This window comes from Garra rufa, chromosome 15 (assembly GCF_049309525.1).
Source record: "Garra rufa chromosome 15, GarRuf1.0, whole genome shotgun sequence".
In the NCBI taxonomy this organism is placed as follows: Eukaryota; Metazoa; Chordata; class Actinopteri; order Cypriniformes; family Cyprinidae; genus Garra; species Garra rufa.
In genome coordinates this window covers 21,162,730-21,183,241 of record NC_133375.1, presented here as the reverse complement: position 1 = coordinate 21,183,241, position 20,512 = coordinate 21,162,730, and the positions used below count along the sequence as shown (strand labels likewise).

General features: G+C 41.2%; 1 protein-coding gene across 1 annotated transcript in view; it reads left to right on the top strand.

Moving 5' to 3' along the window:
* The window catches only part of grid2 (glutamate receptor, ionotropic, delta 2), a 640,517-nt gene that overhangs the window by 315,784 nt on the left and 304,221 nt on the right, over positions 1 to 20,512 (top strand). The window contains exon 4 of the mRNA XM_073819480.1: positions 1,193 to 1,398. Within this exon, the coding sequence (XP_073675581.1) occupies positions 1,193 to 1,398 (206 nt within the window). The remainder of the gene's footprint in view (positions 1 to 1,192; positions 1,399 to 20,512) is intronic.

Genomic DNA, 20,512 nt, shown 5'->3' with positions numbered 1-20,512 from the left:
CTGTTTGAATGAGCGCTATGATTGAACGCTTTGTAACTGCTTGTGTCCTTTCAGCATTTCTGCTCAGCTTCAGTTTAGCAGTAGAAATAGTTCCTATCTTACATGACTAAGGTTTGTTTGCTTCAAACGTTGTGTTATGCATTCATTTGCATTCATTTTCATGCTAAAGAAATAATGAATCACTTTTTTATTGATTTGTACTTTTTATTTAGCATTTTAATAACCTACTATTTTAAATAAATGGTAAGTAATTCAAAAATCTTACCGACCCCAAACTTTTGAACAAGTGTTTTTTTTTTCTTTTCACATTCATATCCTTGTGTAAAACTTTTTATGTTTTTGAAAGAAGTATCTTATGCTCGCCAAGGCTTCATTAGTTTGATTGAAAAATACAGTAGTAAAAAGTACAGTAGTATACAAAGCTGTATTTTCAGCAGCCATTATTCCAGTCTTCAGTGTGATCCTTCAGAAATCATGCTTCTTCTTCTTCTATATTTCAGTAACCTGAAGATTAAATACTCTTAAAGGGATAGTTCACCCCAAAATTTTAATTCTTTCATTACTTACCTTCATGTCATTCCAAACCTGCAAGTTCTTCAGAGCACAAATTAAGATACAGAAATCCGAGAGCTTTCAGCTTTTCCGGTGTAAAATTGTACATTTCTATAGAAAAGAAAAACTTTTTTTTAGGTGTGTGTGTGTATAAATCTAAGACAATTACGAAAAAGTACATCCTTAGCCTTTAAGAAAACACATATGTGACCCTGGACCACAAAACCAGTCTTAAGTAGCACTGGTATATTTGTAGCAATAGCCAAAAATACATTTTATGTCAGGTTTCCCTAGTGTTTTTCTCTGTTTGTATTGGTTTCCCCTTATGCCCGTATTTGGACTTCTCCCTCCTTTGAGTTATCTGCCACACCTGTCTTGTTAATTTGCCACAGTTTTCTTTTCTTTTCTTTTCTTCCTCAGTTACATTGTTCTGTCTTAATGTTATGTTGTTGTTATTTGTCTCCTGGATTCCCTGTTTTGTTTTCATTAAATGCTTTGTTTATTTTACACATCTCTATATCAAAAAACGTACCCTTATGACTGTTTTGTGGTCTAGGGTCTCTACATATATATTTCAGACTGTGACAGGTCACATAAAAAAATGAATGTAGTTTGAATTGTATTGTCTGTTGTTGTTCAGATATCCGGGGCATAGAGAACTTCCTGGACCAGACGTCTCAGCAGGGAATGGATGTGTCTCTCCAGAAGGTGGAATCCAATATTAACATGATGATCACTGGAATGTTCCGCACCATGAGGGTGGAAGAGCTGCATCGCTACAGGGACACACTGAGGCGTGCTGTGCTGTTCATGAGCCCTGCCACCGCCAAGGCCTTCATTACCGAGGTACATTTACACACATGCACGAGGTCGTATGAATACCTATAGCATACCAGCGCCGTAGATGTTCACACTCACATTTCATACAAACGGCTGCCGTTACACTAATAGATTTCTTTGCACTGCACAGATGTAAGTAGTGGCCCTCAAATCCAGCCAGCGGGCATTTAACGCAAGGCCTTCAATCTGTCAGTCCAAACCGGCATTTAACTATTTCACATTATGTTGATCTGTGAGGCTCACAGCTCCAGGCAGGATATGATGTCATGGTAAATTGAATATTTTCAGCGCTCTTATGGCAGATTAAATATAGTATGTGTCAATGCATTCACTCTGACACGTTCACTTTTTACTATAATGCAAAGATTTAGCATTTTCCATTTTGGCCTGAGTCTCTTTCTTCCTATAGGTCATAGTAATTCATTCTGATTGAAAAATGTCACTTGTTTTAATTGGCAATATTTGTAAGGAAGCCATTAAATGGCTTTGCTCTCTCTCTCTGATAACTCTCTCTGGGAATTAAACCATGAAGTATTGCTTAATCTCACATGCTATTCTCATTCGCCTTTAATTAAAAATATCCTGTGAAAAGCAATCAAAATCCAATTTTGGTTGAACGTGGAATAGGACAGGAACCATCAGTAGTGGTTGAGACTGCAGGCAGCTGTAATGACTCTTGGGTGTGGGGATGATAAGTTGATCAGGGGGAGCTCAGAGTCTTAAAAGATACGCACTTCAGTCGGGGAATCATCGCAGAAAATTTAAAGCAGCTTATTGTTTTTGTTATTGGATTTGACTGGGAAAATGTTATTCTCACAGTGCGCTTGGCTACCTTTTTGAGACAAATTATTTTGGGGGAATATATTGAAAACCATGTGTTGCTCAGGCATGGGTTTTGAAAGGAGGCCACTCAGAGATCATACCAATTTCTGTTAGTCAAAAGTTTACATACACCATTAGAATCTGCAAAATTATTTTACCAAAATAAGAGGGATCATACAAAATGCACGTTATTTATTTAGTACTGACCCTGAATAAGTTCCCCTTCGGGAACGTCGAGCTGCGTCACTACGCTTTGGGAACGCCTCCAGCGTGCCCACGCTCTGAATCACGTGTGTAATCAGTCCAATAGAGAATCGCGTGTGACGTCACGGACGGGGTGACGTCAGGAACCAGGAAGCTATAAAGCACATGCGGTGAATGCAGCCGGCAGCTTCTGTCTTTCAGTCGCGCTCTGTGTGTGAATTGTTTGTCCGTCAGCACTGTTTTTCGAAGCCAGTTTGCCTAACTTTTATTTGAGTGCTTGACATAGATAGAGATGGGCGATAGCAAGCGTTTTAAGAAGTGTATTTCTCCGTGCCAACGTTACATCACGGCCGAGGATACACACACAATATGTGTGGCTTGCTTGGGAGTGAGGCATGCCCAGTCAGCCTTCGAGGAGGCTGACTGCGTGCATTGTTTGCGGCTTCCCCTCCGCACGCTTCGCTCCCGGAGGGCTCTTTTTGAGGAAGGAGCCCTCACCAGCGTTCCTCGCGGATCAGGTCCCGCTTCGGTTGAGGCCAAGCGGCGCTTGCATTCGTGGGGATCGCAACTGGATTTGGTATCGAGTTTGGAGACGGGCGAGCCCCTTTCTCCATCCTCCTCTGCCAGATCCATGCCTCTCTCTGGCGTAGAAGCCCGCTCGTCGGTTTCTTCTCGCCAGGAGGGGCACTCGCCGCTGCTTCTATCTTCCTCCGAGGAGGGAGATATGGATGTAGGCGAGCAGGCTGGGTCCACGCCCGCCCAGCCACTCGAGTACGAGGAGCTTATGGAGGTGGTCACCCGCGCTGTTGCTAAGCTTAACATCAGCTGGCCAGACGTGGTGACTGGAGAGCAGAAACCGACAAAGTTAAATGAGCGGTTTCTGCGCCCAAAAGCCCCACCTCCACGCCGAGGTCTGCCATTTTTCCCCGACCTCCACACTGAGGTGTCGAAGTCGTGGGGAAAACCATTCTCGGCCCGTGTTCACACCCAATCTGCCTTCAGCGTGGCAACTTCTGCCAAACGTATCTCAATGGGTCCTGCAAACAGTAAAAAGAGGTTACAAAATTCAGTTCGGCGCTCGGCCGCCGCCCTTTCAGGGGATCACCGCTACTATCGTGGCCCCTCAGCAGGCTCTGGTGTTGGAACAAGAAGTAGAAACCCTTTTGAGGAAGGAGACCATCGAGGTGGTCCCTCCTCATCTCGCAGAGAGCGGGTTTTACAGCCGCTACTTCATAGTTCCAAAGAAGGATGGAGGTTTACGTCCTATTCTAGACCTCAGACTGCTCAATCGCGCAGTGCTGAGACTCATATTCAAGATGCTTACTATAAAGCAGGTCGTGTCTCAAATCAGGTCCGAGGACTGGTTTGTCACGATAGATCTCAAGGACGTTTATTTCCATATCTCCATCCTTCCACAACACAGGAAGTTTCTCAGGTTCGCTTTTGGGGGCAAAGCTTACCAATACAGAGTCCTTCCTTTCGGTCTAGCACTCTCACCCCGGACTTTCACCAAGTGTGTAGATGCTGCACTGGCTCCTCTGCGACTCCAGGGCATCCGCATATTAAACTACATAGACGACTGGCTCATACTAGCGAAGTCAAGATAACTGGCGGTTCGACATTGAGATGTCGTTCTCGCCCATATGAAGTCTCTGGGGTTAAGTCTGAACACCAAGAAAAGTGTCCTTTCTCCAGTTCAGAGAACCACTTATCTCGGAGTAGTTTGGGATTCAACCACGATGCGGGCACAAATGTCTCCCGCTCGGGTAATATCAATCCTTCACGCAGTCAAGAGAGTCAAAGAAGGCCGATCATTCACTGTGAAGGAGTTTCAAGTACTGCTCGGTCTCATGGCAGCCGCGTCCAACGTAATCCCTTTTGGCCTGCTGCATATGAGACCTTTACAGTGGTGGCTCAGAACCAAAGGGTTTTCCCTGAGGGGCAACCCGTTCCGTTTGATCAAGGTCACGCGGCGCTGCCTTCGTGCCTTGGACATTTGGAAGAAAGCATGGTTTCTGTCCCAAGGCCCGGTACTGGGAGCTCGTTGTCGCCGTGTAACACTAGCGACAGATGCTTCGCTCACCGGGTGGGGAGCGGTCATGAGTGGCCACTCAGCCCAAGGTCTGTGGAGCTAGCACCATCTCAGTTGGCACATCAACTGCCTGGAAATGCGTGCTGTGTTTTTAGCTCTAAAACACTTCCTATCAGACCTCAGAGGGCACCACGTGTTAGTTCGCACCGACAACACATCAGTGGTCACCTACATCAACCATCAGGGAGGTCTGCGGTCGCGCCCCTTGAACAAGCTGGCGCGCCAGATCCTCCTGTGGTCCCAAGGGAAACTCCTCTCACTCAGAGCAGTTTATATCCCTGGACATCTCAATGTGGGAGCAGACGTCCTGTCGAGGCAGGGGCTGAGGCCCGGGGAATGGAGACTCCACCCAGATGTGGTGGAAGTCCTTTGGAAGAAGTTTGGGAAAGCCCAAGTGGATCTCTTTGCGAGCCAGGAGACAACACATTGTCCCCTTTGGTTCTCTCTGAGTCATCCATCTCCCCTGGGACTGGATGCTATGGTACAGGCGTGGCCGAGGCTTCGCCTGTACGCATTTCCCCCGATCGCTCTGCTCCCTGGAGTTCTGGAAAGAGTGCGCCAGGACGGGATTCGCCTCCTGCTGGTAGCCCCGTTCTGGCCGGGTCGAGTGTGGTTCTCAGACCTGATTTCTCTCCTAGACGGCCCGCCATGGGAAATTCCGATCAGGAGAGATCTCCTCTCACAGGCAGGAGGGGCAATCCTGCACCCCCGCCCGGAGTTGTGGAAGCTGTGGGCGTGGCCCCTGAGGGGGCACGACTCCTAGATTCCGGTCTCTCAACCGAGGTTGTTGAGACCATTCTCCAATCCAGAGCTCCCTCTACGAGAAAGACGTACACCGGGAAGTGGAATGTGTTTGTCGCATGGTGCGAGCAGCACCAAATTGAACCAGTTTACTGCCCGTTGGCTTCAGTACTGGACTTCTTGCAAGCCCGCCTCACGGCCGGCAATGCTCACTCTACATTGAAGGGCTACGTGGCGGCCATCGATGCCTTCCACGCTCCCTTCGGTACTACTTCCCTCGGAAGACTCCCCCTGGTGTCACGATTTCTCCGCGGTGCACTGAGGCTGAGGCCCCCGTTGCGCTCACGCGTCCCCACGTGGGACCTGGCCGTGGTACTTGAGGCTCTTTGCAACCCTCCGTTTGAGCCCATTGAAGGAATTTCGGACAGGCTGTTGTCCTTTAAGACTGCCTTCTTGCTGGCGATCTCCTCTCTTAAGAGAGTGGGTGATCTACAGGCCCTTTCAGTGGCCCCCTCTTTTATCGACTTTGCCCCTGGAATGGTCAAAGCGTTTCTGCACCCTAAGCCGGGTTACGTACCCAAGGTGCCGTCAGCAGTGCCACGGCCCGTAGTGCTCCAGGCCTTCTGTCCTCCCCCATACACGGAACCGGAACAGCAGAAGCTTAACTGTATGTGTCCAGTGCGAGCACTGGACACATATGTCCACAGAGCTGCCCTGTGGAGGAAGACGGACCAATTATTTGTGTGTTTCGGTCCTCGCAATAGAGGTCTTCCAGCTTCTAAGCTGACTCTAAGTCGGTGGATTACGGATGCCATTTCAATTGCTTACAAGTCCTCCGGTCTTCCCTCTCCGATGGAAGCCAAGGCACACTCGACCCGCAAAATTGCGGCGTCGAAAGCATTCATGTCAGGGGTTCCCCTGCAAGATATTTGTAACGCTGCGGGATGGTCCACGCCACTCACATTTGTCAGATTCTATGAACTGGATCTCCCCAATACCCCGGGCTCTGTTGCCCTCCTCTCTGACGCTCCCTCTACTAGTAGAGCTGTCTAACTGTGTTTTGCTCCAGCAGACTCCTTGAGACTATTTTCTCCTTACAACTGATTCGGGCTCTTCGCCCTCTCTACAATGGCCGAGGCCATTTCCTGCTCTGATAGCAGCTATAACCCGGGCTACTTTCGCCCGTTGACGAGTGAGGCTGAGGCCCTCGTTTCACTCGGGCTACTTTCGCCCCAATGCTAAGACGGTTGAGGCCGCACTATCATGCTTAATAGCAACAACTACTCTGGGCTACTTTCGCCCTTCTCGTGAGGGGACTGGAGCAATCACCTTAGGCTACTTTCGCCTTCTACATACGGGCTACTTTCACCCTTTACCTCGGGCTACTTTCGCCCCTTTTGCCACGGGCTACTTTCGTCCGTAGGCAAGTGAGACTGATACCCTCGTTTCACTCGGGCTACTTCTGCCCCTATACCCAGGTGGGCTGAGGCCCCCTGTGCAATCATGGGCTACTTTCGCCCTTTTCCTTGGGCTACTTTCGCCCTTTACCTCGGGCTACTTTCGCCCCTTTTGCCACGGGCTACTTTCGCCTGTTGGCGAGTGAGACTGATGCACTCGTTTCACTCGGGCTACTTCTGCCCTTTATACAAGCGGACACTATCTACTCTGGGCTACTTCCGCCCTTATATCCTGGTGGGCTGAGGCCCCCTCTTCTACCATGGGCTACTATCACCCCTTTACTCGGGCTACTATCGCCCTCTACCTCGGGCTACTTCCGCCCTATTCCCAAGACGGCTGAGGCCGCAAGTGTCTAGCTTGGCAGCTACTATACTCTGGGCTACTTTCGCCCCTTACCCTGGGCTACTTTCGCCCTTTTTGCCACGGGCTACCTTCGCCCGTTTGCGAGTGAGGCTGAGGCCCTCGCACCACTCGGGCTACTTCCGCCCTATTTGTATTTCTATTTCGGCTAAGGCCGTTTTTATGCTTGAGAGCAACTATACTTAGGGCTACTTTCGCCCTTTTGACGAGAGAGGCTGAGGCCCTCGTTCCACTCGGGCTACTTTCGCCCTTCTTCTAAGACGGCTAATGCCGCACCTTACTCAGGGCTACTTTCGCCCCTTATCACGGGCTACTTTCGCCCTTCTCTCTCCACCCGCTCCACACACTGAGCAGGGCTTGGAATTCTGGCGGCGTGGGCATATCGTTCCCAAAGCGTAGTGACGCAGCTCGACGTTCCCGAAGGGGAACGCCTCGGGTTTCGTATGAAACCCTAGTTCCTCTAGGGAACGAGACGCTGCGTCGCCTACCACAATTCTGGCATCCCTGCAGCGCTCCTGGTGGCAGAAGCTGCCGGCTGCATTCACCGCATGTGCTTTATAGCTTCCTGGTTCCTGACGTCACCCCGTCCGTGACGTCACACGCGATTCTCTATTGGACTGATTACACACGTGATTCAGAGCGTGGGCACGCTGGAGGCGTTCCCAAAGCGTAGTGACGCAGCGTCTCGTTCCCTAGAGGAACTAGGGTTTCATACGAAACCCGAGGCGATATTTCACATAAAGATGTTTACATATAGTTTACAAGAGAAAATAATAGATGATAGTTATTCATGAGCTCCATGTTTGTCGTGAACAGTTAAACTGCCTGCTGTTCTTCAGAAAAATAATTTAGGTCCCACAAATTATTTGGTTTTTCAGCATTTTATGTATTTGAATCCTTTCCAACAATAACTGTATGATTTTGAGATCATTTTTTTCACACTGAGGACAGCTGAGGGACTCACATGCAACTGTTACAGAAGGTTCAAACGCTCCCTGATGCTTCAGAAGGAAAAACACTGCATTAAGGGGGTGAAAACTTTTGAACGGAATGAGGATGTATACTTTTTTCCTATTTAACCTAAATATCATATTTTACATTTAGTACTGCTCCTCAGAAGCTACAAAAGATGCTTACATGTTCCTCAGAAGACAAAATAAGTTAAATTCACCTTGATCTTTTCACCCCCTTAATGCATCTCAGATTCTGCAAGGTATATGTAAACTTTTGACTTCAACTGTATATAGCTATACATTAATATTTAATATTACCATTAATGTCTTTTGGGAACAATGTAAAAGTTTACCCTGTAAAATTTAATCAATTTAATGCAGTTTTGCTGAAAAACAGTTAAAATAAATTAAATTATTACTATCATACTAGTTTTACTAATCCCAAACCCTGAACGATGGTATATATAGACCTTATGTGGCAGAGAAAAGAGTGCACAGCCATCATTTTGTCTTTGAACTTCTGTTTTTGCAGCAGCTCTGTAGTCTCACTGTTGAAGAGTAATTATCTGGTGAAGTGGATTTACCTATTGTAGCGTTATCATGTGCATTGTAATGTTCAAAGCGGATGTCATAACAAATGTCAGTAGACCGGGAAAGTGTTAAAGTAATCGGTTCATTCAGAAATTTGTACTAATTTTTACTAAATTTACCTACATGCTGTGGAAACTCAATATAATATAACAAATAAAAATAATAATAAAAAATATTTTTTATGAAAGAAAATCAGTAGACATTTGTAGCCTCATTCCTAGGCTTTGATTGCATGCAGTGAGTGTGTTCAGGTTTTGCAGCACCACAGCAGGGAAGACTATTAAACATCTGTTGTGAGCGTTCATTACCAGGTCTTGGAACTAAAGCTGCAGTGTTCTGGTTTGTTCAGGAACTGTCACATAAAAGCAGCGTATCTGGCTTATCTAAGGCTTTTGTCTGCGCTATAAAGCTGATTTAAAGGCCAGTTCATTGTTCAAGAGACATTCTGTGTATAGTTAGAGACAAATTGCTCCTATTAGAAGTCATGTTTCAGCATGCAGCTGCTTCTCAGGTGTTTTATAGTCGATTGTGAACATATTTTACTAGGGCTGGTATTTAATAATGACAAAATAAAGAATCGCATTAGTTGCAGGACTGTGCCTCACCACATGTGGTTTGTCTGAAACAACCTTCAGAAGTTTCTCAAAAAATCTGAAAAGACTTTGCTTTTATTGTTTAAGTCTCCAATGTGCAGCACTGGAGTTTGATGAGTCACATTTATTGAAATAATTGATGCTCTCCTATTCTTATTGTAGAAGTCTAACAGAGTCTTTTACAAGCTCAGACGAACTTTAATGTGTGTGAATCTGTGAAGCAGATTCTGTGCACGACCCATAGAGCCCCATTAAATAGTCTATGGCAGATACACGTGTCAAGATTAATGTTCACTGATGGCTCTAAACACATCATTTTGGATCCTACTCAACACTTTATGAAAGCATCTTGAGCTTTGTTTGCATTTGGGAAACATTTGATTGTTTATTGGACATTGGATAATAATGTACTAGCAATAATAATTTCTGCCTATACCTTCAACCTCATTGCATCTGCTCGGTGAGTGGGCAGTACTCTATCAAGCAAAGCAAATACTATCTGGATCCTGTCCAGCATCGACAAAAAAGCTCAAATGCATCCAGTAGCGTGTGTGCTATCTGTCAGAGGAAGTCTGAAGTCAGATTACGAACAGTCTTTCTTGGGTGAAGGGTCCCAGGCCATGCATTTAACAGGAAGAGATCAGCCTCACGGTGGACAGACAGAAGACATGATGGAGTATGTCAATGAGGCGAGAGGTGAGGACATGGCTCGAGCAGCCGCCTGTCTGTGTGATGTGTGTATGGTGAACAGTCTGAGACACATGTCCATCACACTTGCGCTGACAAGCTGTCAGAGTATGGAGGGAAACCATCCATTCCAATAGACAATTAAAGTGTAGTGTTTTGAGGAAACATGATGGGTTGCGTAGCTTTGTCTGCAGTTCAGTAAGTAACTTCAGTAAGTACTTCAACTTTTACCTCAAGCTTGAGATTTTTTTTAATAAGGGGCATTTCCTCTGAAGAGGCAAGAGAGGCAGTGTCTTCTTAAAATATTGGATGAGAAAAAAATTCATAGTACAAAAATAAAACCCCATTGCAATTGATAGAATGGCCAAGGCTCGGCGATCTTCACGTAAAAATGATTGGGGATAGAGACTTGAAACTTGGAGGGATGGTAGTACTCGCACCATCTACAACATCACCAAGGCTCGCCCAATCGGCCTGACGGGGGCGCTACAATGATCAACATTAACAAATTCATTCATAATTGGGCTAATTGGTCTGCCATCCGAAATTTACTTTTTTTTACATTTTCGGATATTTCACATTTTTTTTAAAAAAACCTACTTTTTCAAACTAGTCGTAGGTTTTTGCCCGATCAGAACCAAACCAGTGCAGGAAGATTCTCTGGAGAGTGAATATTAATAATTATCAAAAAAAGTTGAACTTTCGACTGTCGTGAAGGTATGCCAAAATGTTCAAAAGGTGTGAAAGGCTGCCTTTACTAAAATGGCTATAACTTTTGAACAGAATGAAATACGTTTGCCAAACTCACAACGCATATGTAAGAGCTGAATCTGAGGTCACATGAAAAAAGTCATGGAGCTTGGCCACTTGGTGGCGCTTTAAAGGAAAAACTATGCAACGTTTGTCCTATCGACGTGATAATTGGTACACACCAGCCCTAAAGTTCTGTGAGAAATTTGTAAAAAATCGGCCACTGGGGGTGAAATAGCACTTTTCAAGGGCGTAAACGATTTTATATTGCGCGGTTTTCACACATACACACAATATTCATATCATACGATAGACCTCCTTATTCCGGACAGCTTTGTCTGTAGAACCACTGCTGTCAATAAAACCATTAGTTAAATGATAAGAAGATGTAAAAAACCTACTTTTGCAAACTACAGTAGTCTTAGGTTTTTCGCTCAATCTGGAAAAAAAAGCACCAGTATAATTCTCTGGAATCTCTAGGTCAATTATTATCAAAACAAATGTTGAAATTTACCCTTTGGGAAGCTATAATGGGGTCGTTTAGAAAAGGGGCCTGTCCAAATATACCCAAAAGCCTATAAATCCTAAACAAAAACTCAAAACTTCACAAAACCTGGTGAGCATGTGCGACAGGTGAAGTTTAAGGAAGATCGGACCACAGCTGCCACTATAACAGTCATAAATGTAAAAAAAAAAATCATTGATTCATGGAAGGTGGAAGGATTGCTAAATAATATGTAATGTCTTTATATGTGCCTTAAAGTGCTTGAACCCCGGTAATTTCTGCTTGCAGCTATATTCTTCTCTTTTTTTCTAATAGTGTAAGTAATGTTTATTTAACTAATTTAACCAGTTTATTTATTTTTTTACATAAAAATCAAAAATCCATTTCATTAAGTTGAGTTTGATCATTTCCAACTGTCAATGCCATACCTAAGAACTATTTTATCATCATCGTTTGCAAACATTGTCTTAATCAGCCACCAGAAAATAGGCTTGCATATAGACACTAGTCTGACGTGTGCAAGATTTCAGCATAACCAGCTTTGTCAGATCATTTTCAGTTTGCATTTAGAAATGAATATTAAAGTCCCGTTGTATCGTGTAGCTCTGACAAAAATCAGCGCATTAGTTCCACAATCCTTCCTCTCGCTACCACAGCAAAATATTTATTCATTTATTTACATTCAAAGCTGTCAGGATGAGGCAGCTGCTGTTTTCCATCAGCCCGTGGACTATGCGTGATTCACAGGCCTCAATAACTCATCAACGTCTGTGGTCACTCCGGCACAAGGTTATGGTTAGTGACTGATGGCCTTGTCCTCACACACACACACACACACACACACACAACTCGCACACAAACATGCACGGGCACACGCAAACACATGCAGACGTGTTTAGACAAGCCTCTCTAACCACCACCCAAGGTCACACTCACAGAAGCAGACAAACACAGCGGGTGAACTCCGTCGGCACTCGCTGTGACCTTAAAAGCTCTGATTGGATAAGAGGTAAACACTGCAAATGGGAAATTGGAGCATCTGTGTGATCCACACTGGAAAAATAAAGGATAAAGAAAGACATTACAGAAGCATGGCAAGATAACACATGACTAAAAGGGTGATGTTGATATCTGCTTTGAAGGTTAAACAGACAAGAGGCGATGATTGCTTCCTCTTCAACAGAGTCGCTTATGATAAAGTTATGATAAACGGAATTTTGCGAGGTAGTTATATCATTAAAATTCTTTTAGATAGAGTTTGCCAGGCTCCTCTCTTTTTTCCATTTACATGAGAGTTTATATTTGAGGTGTTCATTCAAGGTGACAATTTGGATGTGCGCACTCTGCTGAGCTCTTATGCTGATTGACGTATGAGAAACTTTTCTGCTGCTCAGACAAATCCTTTCCACAGCAGCAGGAAACGGAGAGGCCTTTTCAAATGCATTATTTAAAATGGAGGACAGGAGATGATGACAGCTCAGATTCATTGTATGTTTTATAGCCGGCCTGACATCATTGGTGCCTGTGCCGTGGTGACAGACAAGGAGAGTCTTACCAGGTACAAAGAGTCTTTGTGATGAATTGTAATGAGCAGTGCTGCCCTTTTGCCATAGAAATTAACGAAGATTTAATGCGTGAGACAGCATGGTTTTCTAAATCCATAAATTCATATGTGACAATATAATTATGAGAGTCCCCATAGGAAAGGAAAATCTCTTAAGTATCCTGGTTGTTTTACTCGGACAGCAGTGAGATTGAATGGAGAACAGAATAGAAGATTCTTGAAGATTCCTGCTGCTTCTAGATAAAAGTTAGGCTATAAAGGAACTACAACACAGTTGTTTAGACTTCAGTGTCGCAACTATTAGTCTTCTGATGACTCTTTCAGTCTTAATTTGAAATATACAAGTTAGAAAGTTTGATTTGGAAAAAAAAAATCGCAAGAACACGATTAGAAACACAGCAAGGCTGTAGAAGCAGACTAGTGAGTAGATGAGTTTTCCTATTCGGCATGGTGTTTAATGTTTCCAACAACCTCTGTAGTCCCATTTAGCCACTTTTTAGCAACCACCTTTTTTCCACAGGCCAGAGTGGGGTATGACTGATTTTATGTACTGTATACTGTACTTTATAGAAAAAAACATGAAAAAATTAGGTTGTGTTAACCACAGACCATATCTCAAGCATTTGAAGGATTAGTTCACTCCAGAATTAAAATTTCCTGATAATTTACTCACCCCCATGTCACAAGATGTTCATGTCTTTCTTTCGTCAGTCGAAAAGAAATTAAAGAGCAGGTCATATGTTTTTTTAAGTGTCCTAATATTGTGTTGGAGTCCCTTACAACAAGTTTAAATGCATCTCTCTCAGAATATACATTTATACATAGAGTCATTTGTCAATGGTTTTGAAACAACGAACCAGCTTTGAGTGTATTGTCTGTAAACCCCTCCCTTCCATAAGCCTACTCTGCTCTGATTGGTCAGCTGGCCAAGTCTGTTGTGATTAGCACAGAGAGGAGTACTTGAGCAAGTTACTATCTGTGTTGTCAAGTCTGCGGTTGTTTTTAATGTCCACAGGTTGAAGCGACCACAAATGTGTCATATTTAGCCCCTAGAATGTGAATTAACCAGGAGAACCCTGACAAAAAGTGTGTATTTTACACCCTAGAATGCAATTTTTAACGGGGGTCCCCCCTTGAAACGCGATTGGGCTAGATTTGAGTGGCAATTAGGCATGTTTTTTTGTGAAAAACTGGCAACCCTGATGCACATTTACATAAAACAATAATATAGTGCTCCAGTCCTATTGTGCCCACAGCTAAAGTTTAACTGCTAAGCTGTGAACACATAACAAAACAATAATGGTGGATACATTAGCTGAGTTCTTACGTGACTAACTGATGAAACAACACAGTTTGTAAACCAAAATATGTGTAAGTTGCATTTTTAATTATTAAATGAAGTAATTAGAACAACGACAGTCTACATTAATCAACACATTCTTAGGAAATAGTGGGTTCACAACAAATTATCAGAACTGTTTCAGTAAGACAATAATATTGTGGTTTACCTGGAAACCTAAAGCTGCACTAGGTATATATAACATATTAGCACAATAGATATTTTGAGCACTAACTTGAAAATGTACACATAACTTATCAGTCGTACGTACAGGTTGTGGTTCGGAGACACTTTTTAGTCCAAATAAAGAGGATTATAAACCAAGATTAGAGAAGCAGTCCTCTGTAAAATGTTAAATTTATCATATTTTTATAGTAAATTACCTGGATTTGCCAAAATTGTACACAAAATTGTACAAAAATGTAAACATAAATTATTAGTCGTACTTACAGGTTGTGGTTCGGAGACACTTTTTAGTCCAAATAAAGAAGATTATAAACCAAGATTAGAGAAGCAGTCCTCTGTAAAATGACGAGCACACAACAAAGGGGTCGAATTGTATTGCTGTAGTATTGTGAAAAAAAATTAACCACTGATTCAAAACAAACTTGCTTTCACAGAGCAGAAAACAGCGTCGTCTCGACATGATGTAAACACACTAACTAGCGGAAGTGTTTGTGGACAGGGCAGAGTAGTCGTATTTTCTTTTCTTTTCAGAGACAAATATCTTTATGTATAATGCACTTTTTTGATTAACAACTTTACAGACTGTTTAAATGGAAGGATAGCTGTGTTACAAACTGAAAAAAAAATGTTTTTTGAAAACCCATATGACCTGCTCTTCAAGGTTTTCAAGGAAAACATTTCAGGTTTTTTGCCATATAGTGGACTTCAATGGGATCAACAGGTTAAAAGTCCAAATTGCAGTTTCAGTGCAGCTTCAAAGGGCTCTACACAATCCTATTTTTTATGTTTTAACCACCGATGCTCATCTTGCACTAGCTCTGTGTCCACGACTTCAAACATTAAGTAGTCACGTTGGAAAGGTCACGCGTAATGACGGCTGAAGTACTGACCCAGTGTTTACAAAGCGAATTTACAAAGAAAGTAAAATGGCCTTTACAAAAAAAAAAAGGTAAAACAACGATATCGGACAATTTAGAATTTTTCATCCTACCCTACCTTTTTGAAGTCTAGAGTACATAGAACTAACCATGTGTGACCTTTCCAGTGTGATTACATAATCACATAATTGTAGACGCACATCACAGAGCTAGTGCAAGACAAACATTTGTGGTTAAAAAGTATATTATTTTTTTAGAAAATGTCTGATCGTTTCACTAGATAAGACCCTTATTTCTAGGCTGGGATCATGTAGAGCCCTTTGAAGCTTCACTGAAACTGCAGTTTGGACCTTCAACCTCATTTAAGTCCATTATATGGATAAAAAACATTTAAAAAACCCACTGACTTCGGGACTGACTTGGGTATTAAGACTCTGCAGCACTCTATTGCAATTCAGTACATTCCTCTTCCTATCATTTGCATTGCCACATCTCCGATCAATTTTAATATGAGCATTTCTGTCCTCTTACAGGCTTTACATTCATATATCAATAATTGGCTTGTTTCTTTTTAATAGGAACTCTAGCAGAAACATCTACGACAAAGTTGATTTTACTAGTCAGGATGCTCAGAAAGAGCAAGAGACGTCAGCCTACAAACATCAGACTCTGCTTATTAAGCAAGGAGAGTAAAAAAGTATATTAACATTGAGGAAAAATGACACACTTTAGCTTAATTGAAACATAATTGAGAACTTTGAATCTTCTGAGCCATGAAAGAGCAGCCAATGAGTGCTTAATTTTTCATCAGCATTGTCATCATCATGATGCAATAAATGTCTATCATAGTCCCTGTTTATTTAACTCAGTACTGTTGTTGTTGCACAAAAAAGGCTTCCTTTACATAATGCTGACACATCGGTAAATCATCCAGTGCTGTGTGAGCTTGTAAGGCTTGTGTTTATAGCGATTGTGTTAAGGCCCGGAAGCCTCATCCTCGCGTGATCACCGGGCCACGGCGGCGGCTGATCGGGATGTTACGAGCGGAGATGATTCTTGGAAATGGGGTGGAGGCACTGATTGACGTGTCAGCTTTTTTATCGGGGTGGATGGCCACGGCTGTCAGCTAGCGAGCGTTTCAGCCTGCATGATGGATTATTTACAACTCTTGCACCGGCGTCGCTCACCACATCCTCCGAGTCGCTCCCGTACATTACATGGCCAATTACGCCACGCTGGCCATTTTCTCATCTCAATCAAATTATCTCTACATTGTGTTTAATTTCAGTCGCAAAGAGCTCAGTCGTTTTTACATGGGTCTGTGGAAACAATATATCACCCTGGGAGTCCTGTTGAATGGGCAAACAGGCTGCCATAAAGCAGTCTTTGGAAAATAGATAACACAGCTAGTGCTGGCTTTTTCGATTAAAGTGGAATGAAGGATGAAGAATGAAATTACTCGCGCTAGTATTTCTCCTTAATTCATGCACTTTGCTTAAATGGGAAGCTCGCTACTAAGACGTCTGCGACGATGAGAGAAGTGCATTTGTAAATTCATAAATTTTCCCTTGACGTAGATGGAAGCGCCGCAGACCTTTTCCCAACAGAATGACGAAAGATGTATTTACATTTATTTACGTACATATTTATTTTTGCATGCGCTATGTCATTGATTGTTATTGATTCACAGGGATGTTATGGATTAATGAAATTCTAACGATTATTACCGCCATCAGCAACTTTTCAATGCACAGATGGAAAGCCTGTGCTCTCTCAAACCGAAAAATTTCCTGCCTCGTTTGGAATTTGCATTGGATTTACTTGTAGCTTTATGCTGGTTGCCTCAGGACAGTCTTATTTCAATACCATGTATTTTCATTTATTTCTTTGCTATTAATGCTCCAAGTCTCCCAAAGAGGAGCTTGATGAATAGTGACACAAACATGGTATGTGCTGATAAGCTTACAGTGGCTGGATTACTCCCATAATCCTCTTCCGGCTCGTGGTCCCATTACCCACTGCACAAAGACCCGTGCAGGGGTCACACACCAGGTCAGGATTGCATTGTCACCACCCATCGTACTTTGCTTCTGCCACCATTGGCCAGGTGCAAACAGCACTCTGTTGGAGTGTTAGATAATATCTGGGGACCTTCCTCTCATGGAAGATTGCTGGATGTTGGATTAATGCGGTTTTGTCGGGGGGAGAGAGGCGACACGCTGGCACCAAGTGCCCTGACTTGAGTCCATGGGGACTGGACTGAACTATTGCACTTACAAAGGGAGATCTTGATTAGTCTAAGTGCTGTTTTTGAGTGGTGCAAGTGTACTTGGTACACAGGGAATAATATAACAGAACTAACATCTGATGATTTTATGGGGATGAACATGTGTTGGCATCTTGGGATGTGGGATAACTGAGAGTCAGCTGCTTTTAAGCCCCTAATACGAAATTGAGCCCTGAGTGGATAGGGGTTGTGAACATTTCCTGATGGGTAGCAGATTGTTTTTTTATTTGTTTGTTTGTTTTTTCTCCCTCATAAATGGCCATTCTTTCACACTTTTAAAAATAAATGGTCCAAATGGGGAGTTTTGCAGCAATTCCATATAGTAGAGTAACCATTTTTTGTTCCCTGAAGAGCCTTTCATTGAACAGTTCTTAAAAGAACCACTTTTACTTAGTGTGAAGAACATTTTAATAACCAGAAGAGGCCTTTTCCACTATGGATGTTAGAGGAAACCCCTGTGTTAATACTTGTATGGCTTAATATAACATAAATGATTTCTCTTACTGAAATATGTAGTAGAAAACCCATGAAATATTTATGTTTTATACATATTTTGGACTTTGTCGTTATTATGATATGAAATGGTTGCAACAACTGATACTGCACAGTGACCACAGCTACTGAAAGATCTTACAGGTGGCGATGAATATAAGCGTAGGCTTAAACCACATGCCGTACAATTGATTTTTCCCTAGAGAGTCTAAACGCCTGTGGATATCGAGTGAAAATCACACAGAGAAGCTCCTTCGGTGGCTGCGGTGTCATGACAGACGTCGGCATGTTTACATCCTGCCAGGATGGCATCTAGCGTTTCTTGTCTCTCACAACTGTAAGCTTTTTCCAGAGCTGTGGTCTACGAAAAGCCTCATAGACATCAGGGCTAAAGTGGAGAGAACAAAGACGCAGGTCTTTAAGAAATTGTGTTCATCCACAGGCATCTTCCCATTTTTTTCCCCTCTTCGTATCGCTAGGAAAAGCAGTGAAGATGTGCACCACTTCTCTTGTTGCCCTTCAACTGAAAATTACAACCAAAAGCCGCACATTGTGGCATAGTATCAGTACTTTATTTTCCGCGTTGTGGCGCGGTGAAAATAGCAATAGGTTGCAGTAGCTCACCGAGTGCGACTATTTGACGTCATTTAAATTATGGCACCTCCATAGTCCAAAATATGTATAAAACTATGTGGAATTTAAAAAAAAAGTCTTTCATGGGTTTTCTACTACAAATTTCAGTAAAAGACATATTTTTTGTTATATTAAGTCGTACAAGTCTTAACACCTGGAGTTTCCTTTAAGGTTCTTCATTGAATCATAAATAGCAATAAAGAACCTTTATTTTTAAAAGTGTTTTTAAAAGAACAAACATTCATTATAGCAATATTCAGGCTCATAAACTTTAAAGTAATAGCACAATACTGTCAAGGACATTAATAGAGGTGAGTTGAGACAATGTTTTTGATATTTCACTAAACTTCCCCTGTGAGTTATCTTCTCACAAAGAGTGAAATTACAACCGTGGCATCTCTATTAGGGCTTTGCTGCACAAATTTTGTGTTGATGAAGAGAAAAGGTTACTTGTAAGTCAACAACTTTTTATTCATTCATTTATTTATATATTTTTTGGTGCCATGCTAAAATCAACAGTAAAGATAAAACAAATTAATTTATGCATTTTTTATACACATGAATGAGAATAATGATTTCATTATAAACCTGTTGTGAGAACAAAATAATAAAATTTAGAATAAAGCCAACGCAACAATAAAATAGTACGATTTTGAGAATGAAGAAAACGTTCTTAGAATAAAGTAACATTATGAGATTAGAGGAAGTTGTAAGGAAACTAACATCCAATAAAGACATACCTCTAAAACACTTAACATGAAAAACATTTTAGAAGTATGTCCTATTTTTAGGTTATTTTTATGTATTATGTGTATATATTTATTATTGTTTTACTTCTTTCAGTTACTAGTCTCACAACACTTTGCAAATCTCTGTGCAAATACTGTGTTAAAAAAAAATGTAATTTAGACTATTCTGGAAATATACCAGCTTTCTGAAAATATATCAACAATCTCAAAATAGTATTTTCTTTTATTCCCATTCTGTTATAAGATTATTCTCTAAACATTTATGTGCATGTGTGTATGCATGTGTGTAGGTGTGTCAGTTTATATAATTTTTATTATGACATTAAAAAGATGTCATACTTATTTGAGAACATACCCTGATTTTAAAAATAATAAATAAAAGTAATTAAGTTTTTATAAATTCCATGTGGGTGTTCAAAGTAAAAATAACATGAAAAAAATATATTTTATTTTATTTTATTTTATTTTATTTTATTTTATTTTATTTTATTTTATTTTATTTTATTTTATTTTATTATTTCTAATTTATATGTGGTCAGATCAGATTATTTTTTGTTCAGACTGCAATTACTTTCATTTCTATATAGGACCAAACTGTTAAAGTTCGAACTTATTTTATTTTATTTATTTTATTTTATTTTATTTTATTTTATTTTATTTTATTTTATTTTATTTTATTTTATTTTATTTTATTTTATTTTATTTTATCTAATTTATATGTGGTCAGATCAGATTATTTTTTGTTCAGACTGCAATTACTTTCATTTCTATATAGGAACAAACTGTTAAAGTTCGAACTTTTATTTTATTTTATTTTATTTTATTTTATTTTATTTTATTTTATTTTATTTTATTTTATTTTATTTTATTTTATTTTATTTTATTTTATTTTATTTTATTTTATTTTATTTTATTTTTATTTATAATATTTCTAATTTATTTGTGGTCAGATCAGATTTTATTTTTTTTATTTTTTTCAGACCATTGTTACTTCCATTCCTTATTTGAACAGGTTTTTATTTTATTTTAAGTTTTTTATTGTAAGTTATTCTTGTGTAACCCATTTTAAGATTATTCTCAAAACATTTATGTGCATGTATGCACGCATGTATGTAGGTGTGTATGCCATTTTATTTTGACATGAAAAAGATGTCATACTTATTTGAGAACATACCTGATTTAAACAAAAGTAATAAAAAAGTAACCAGCTCTGACCTTTTTATAAATTCCACGTGG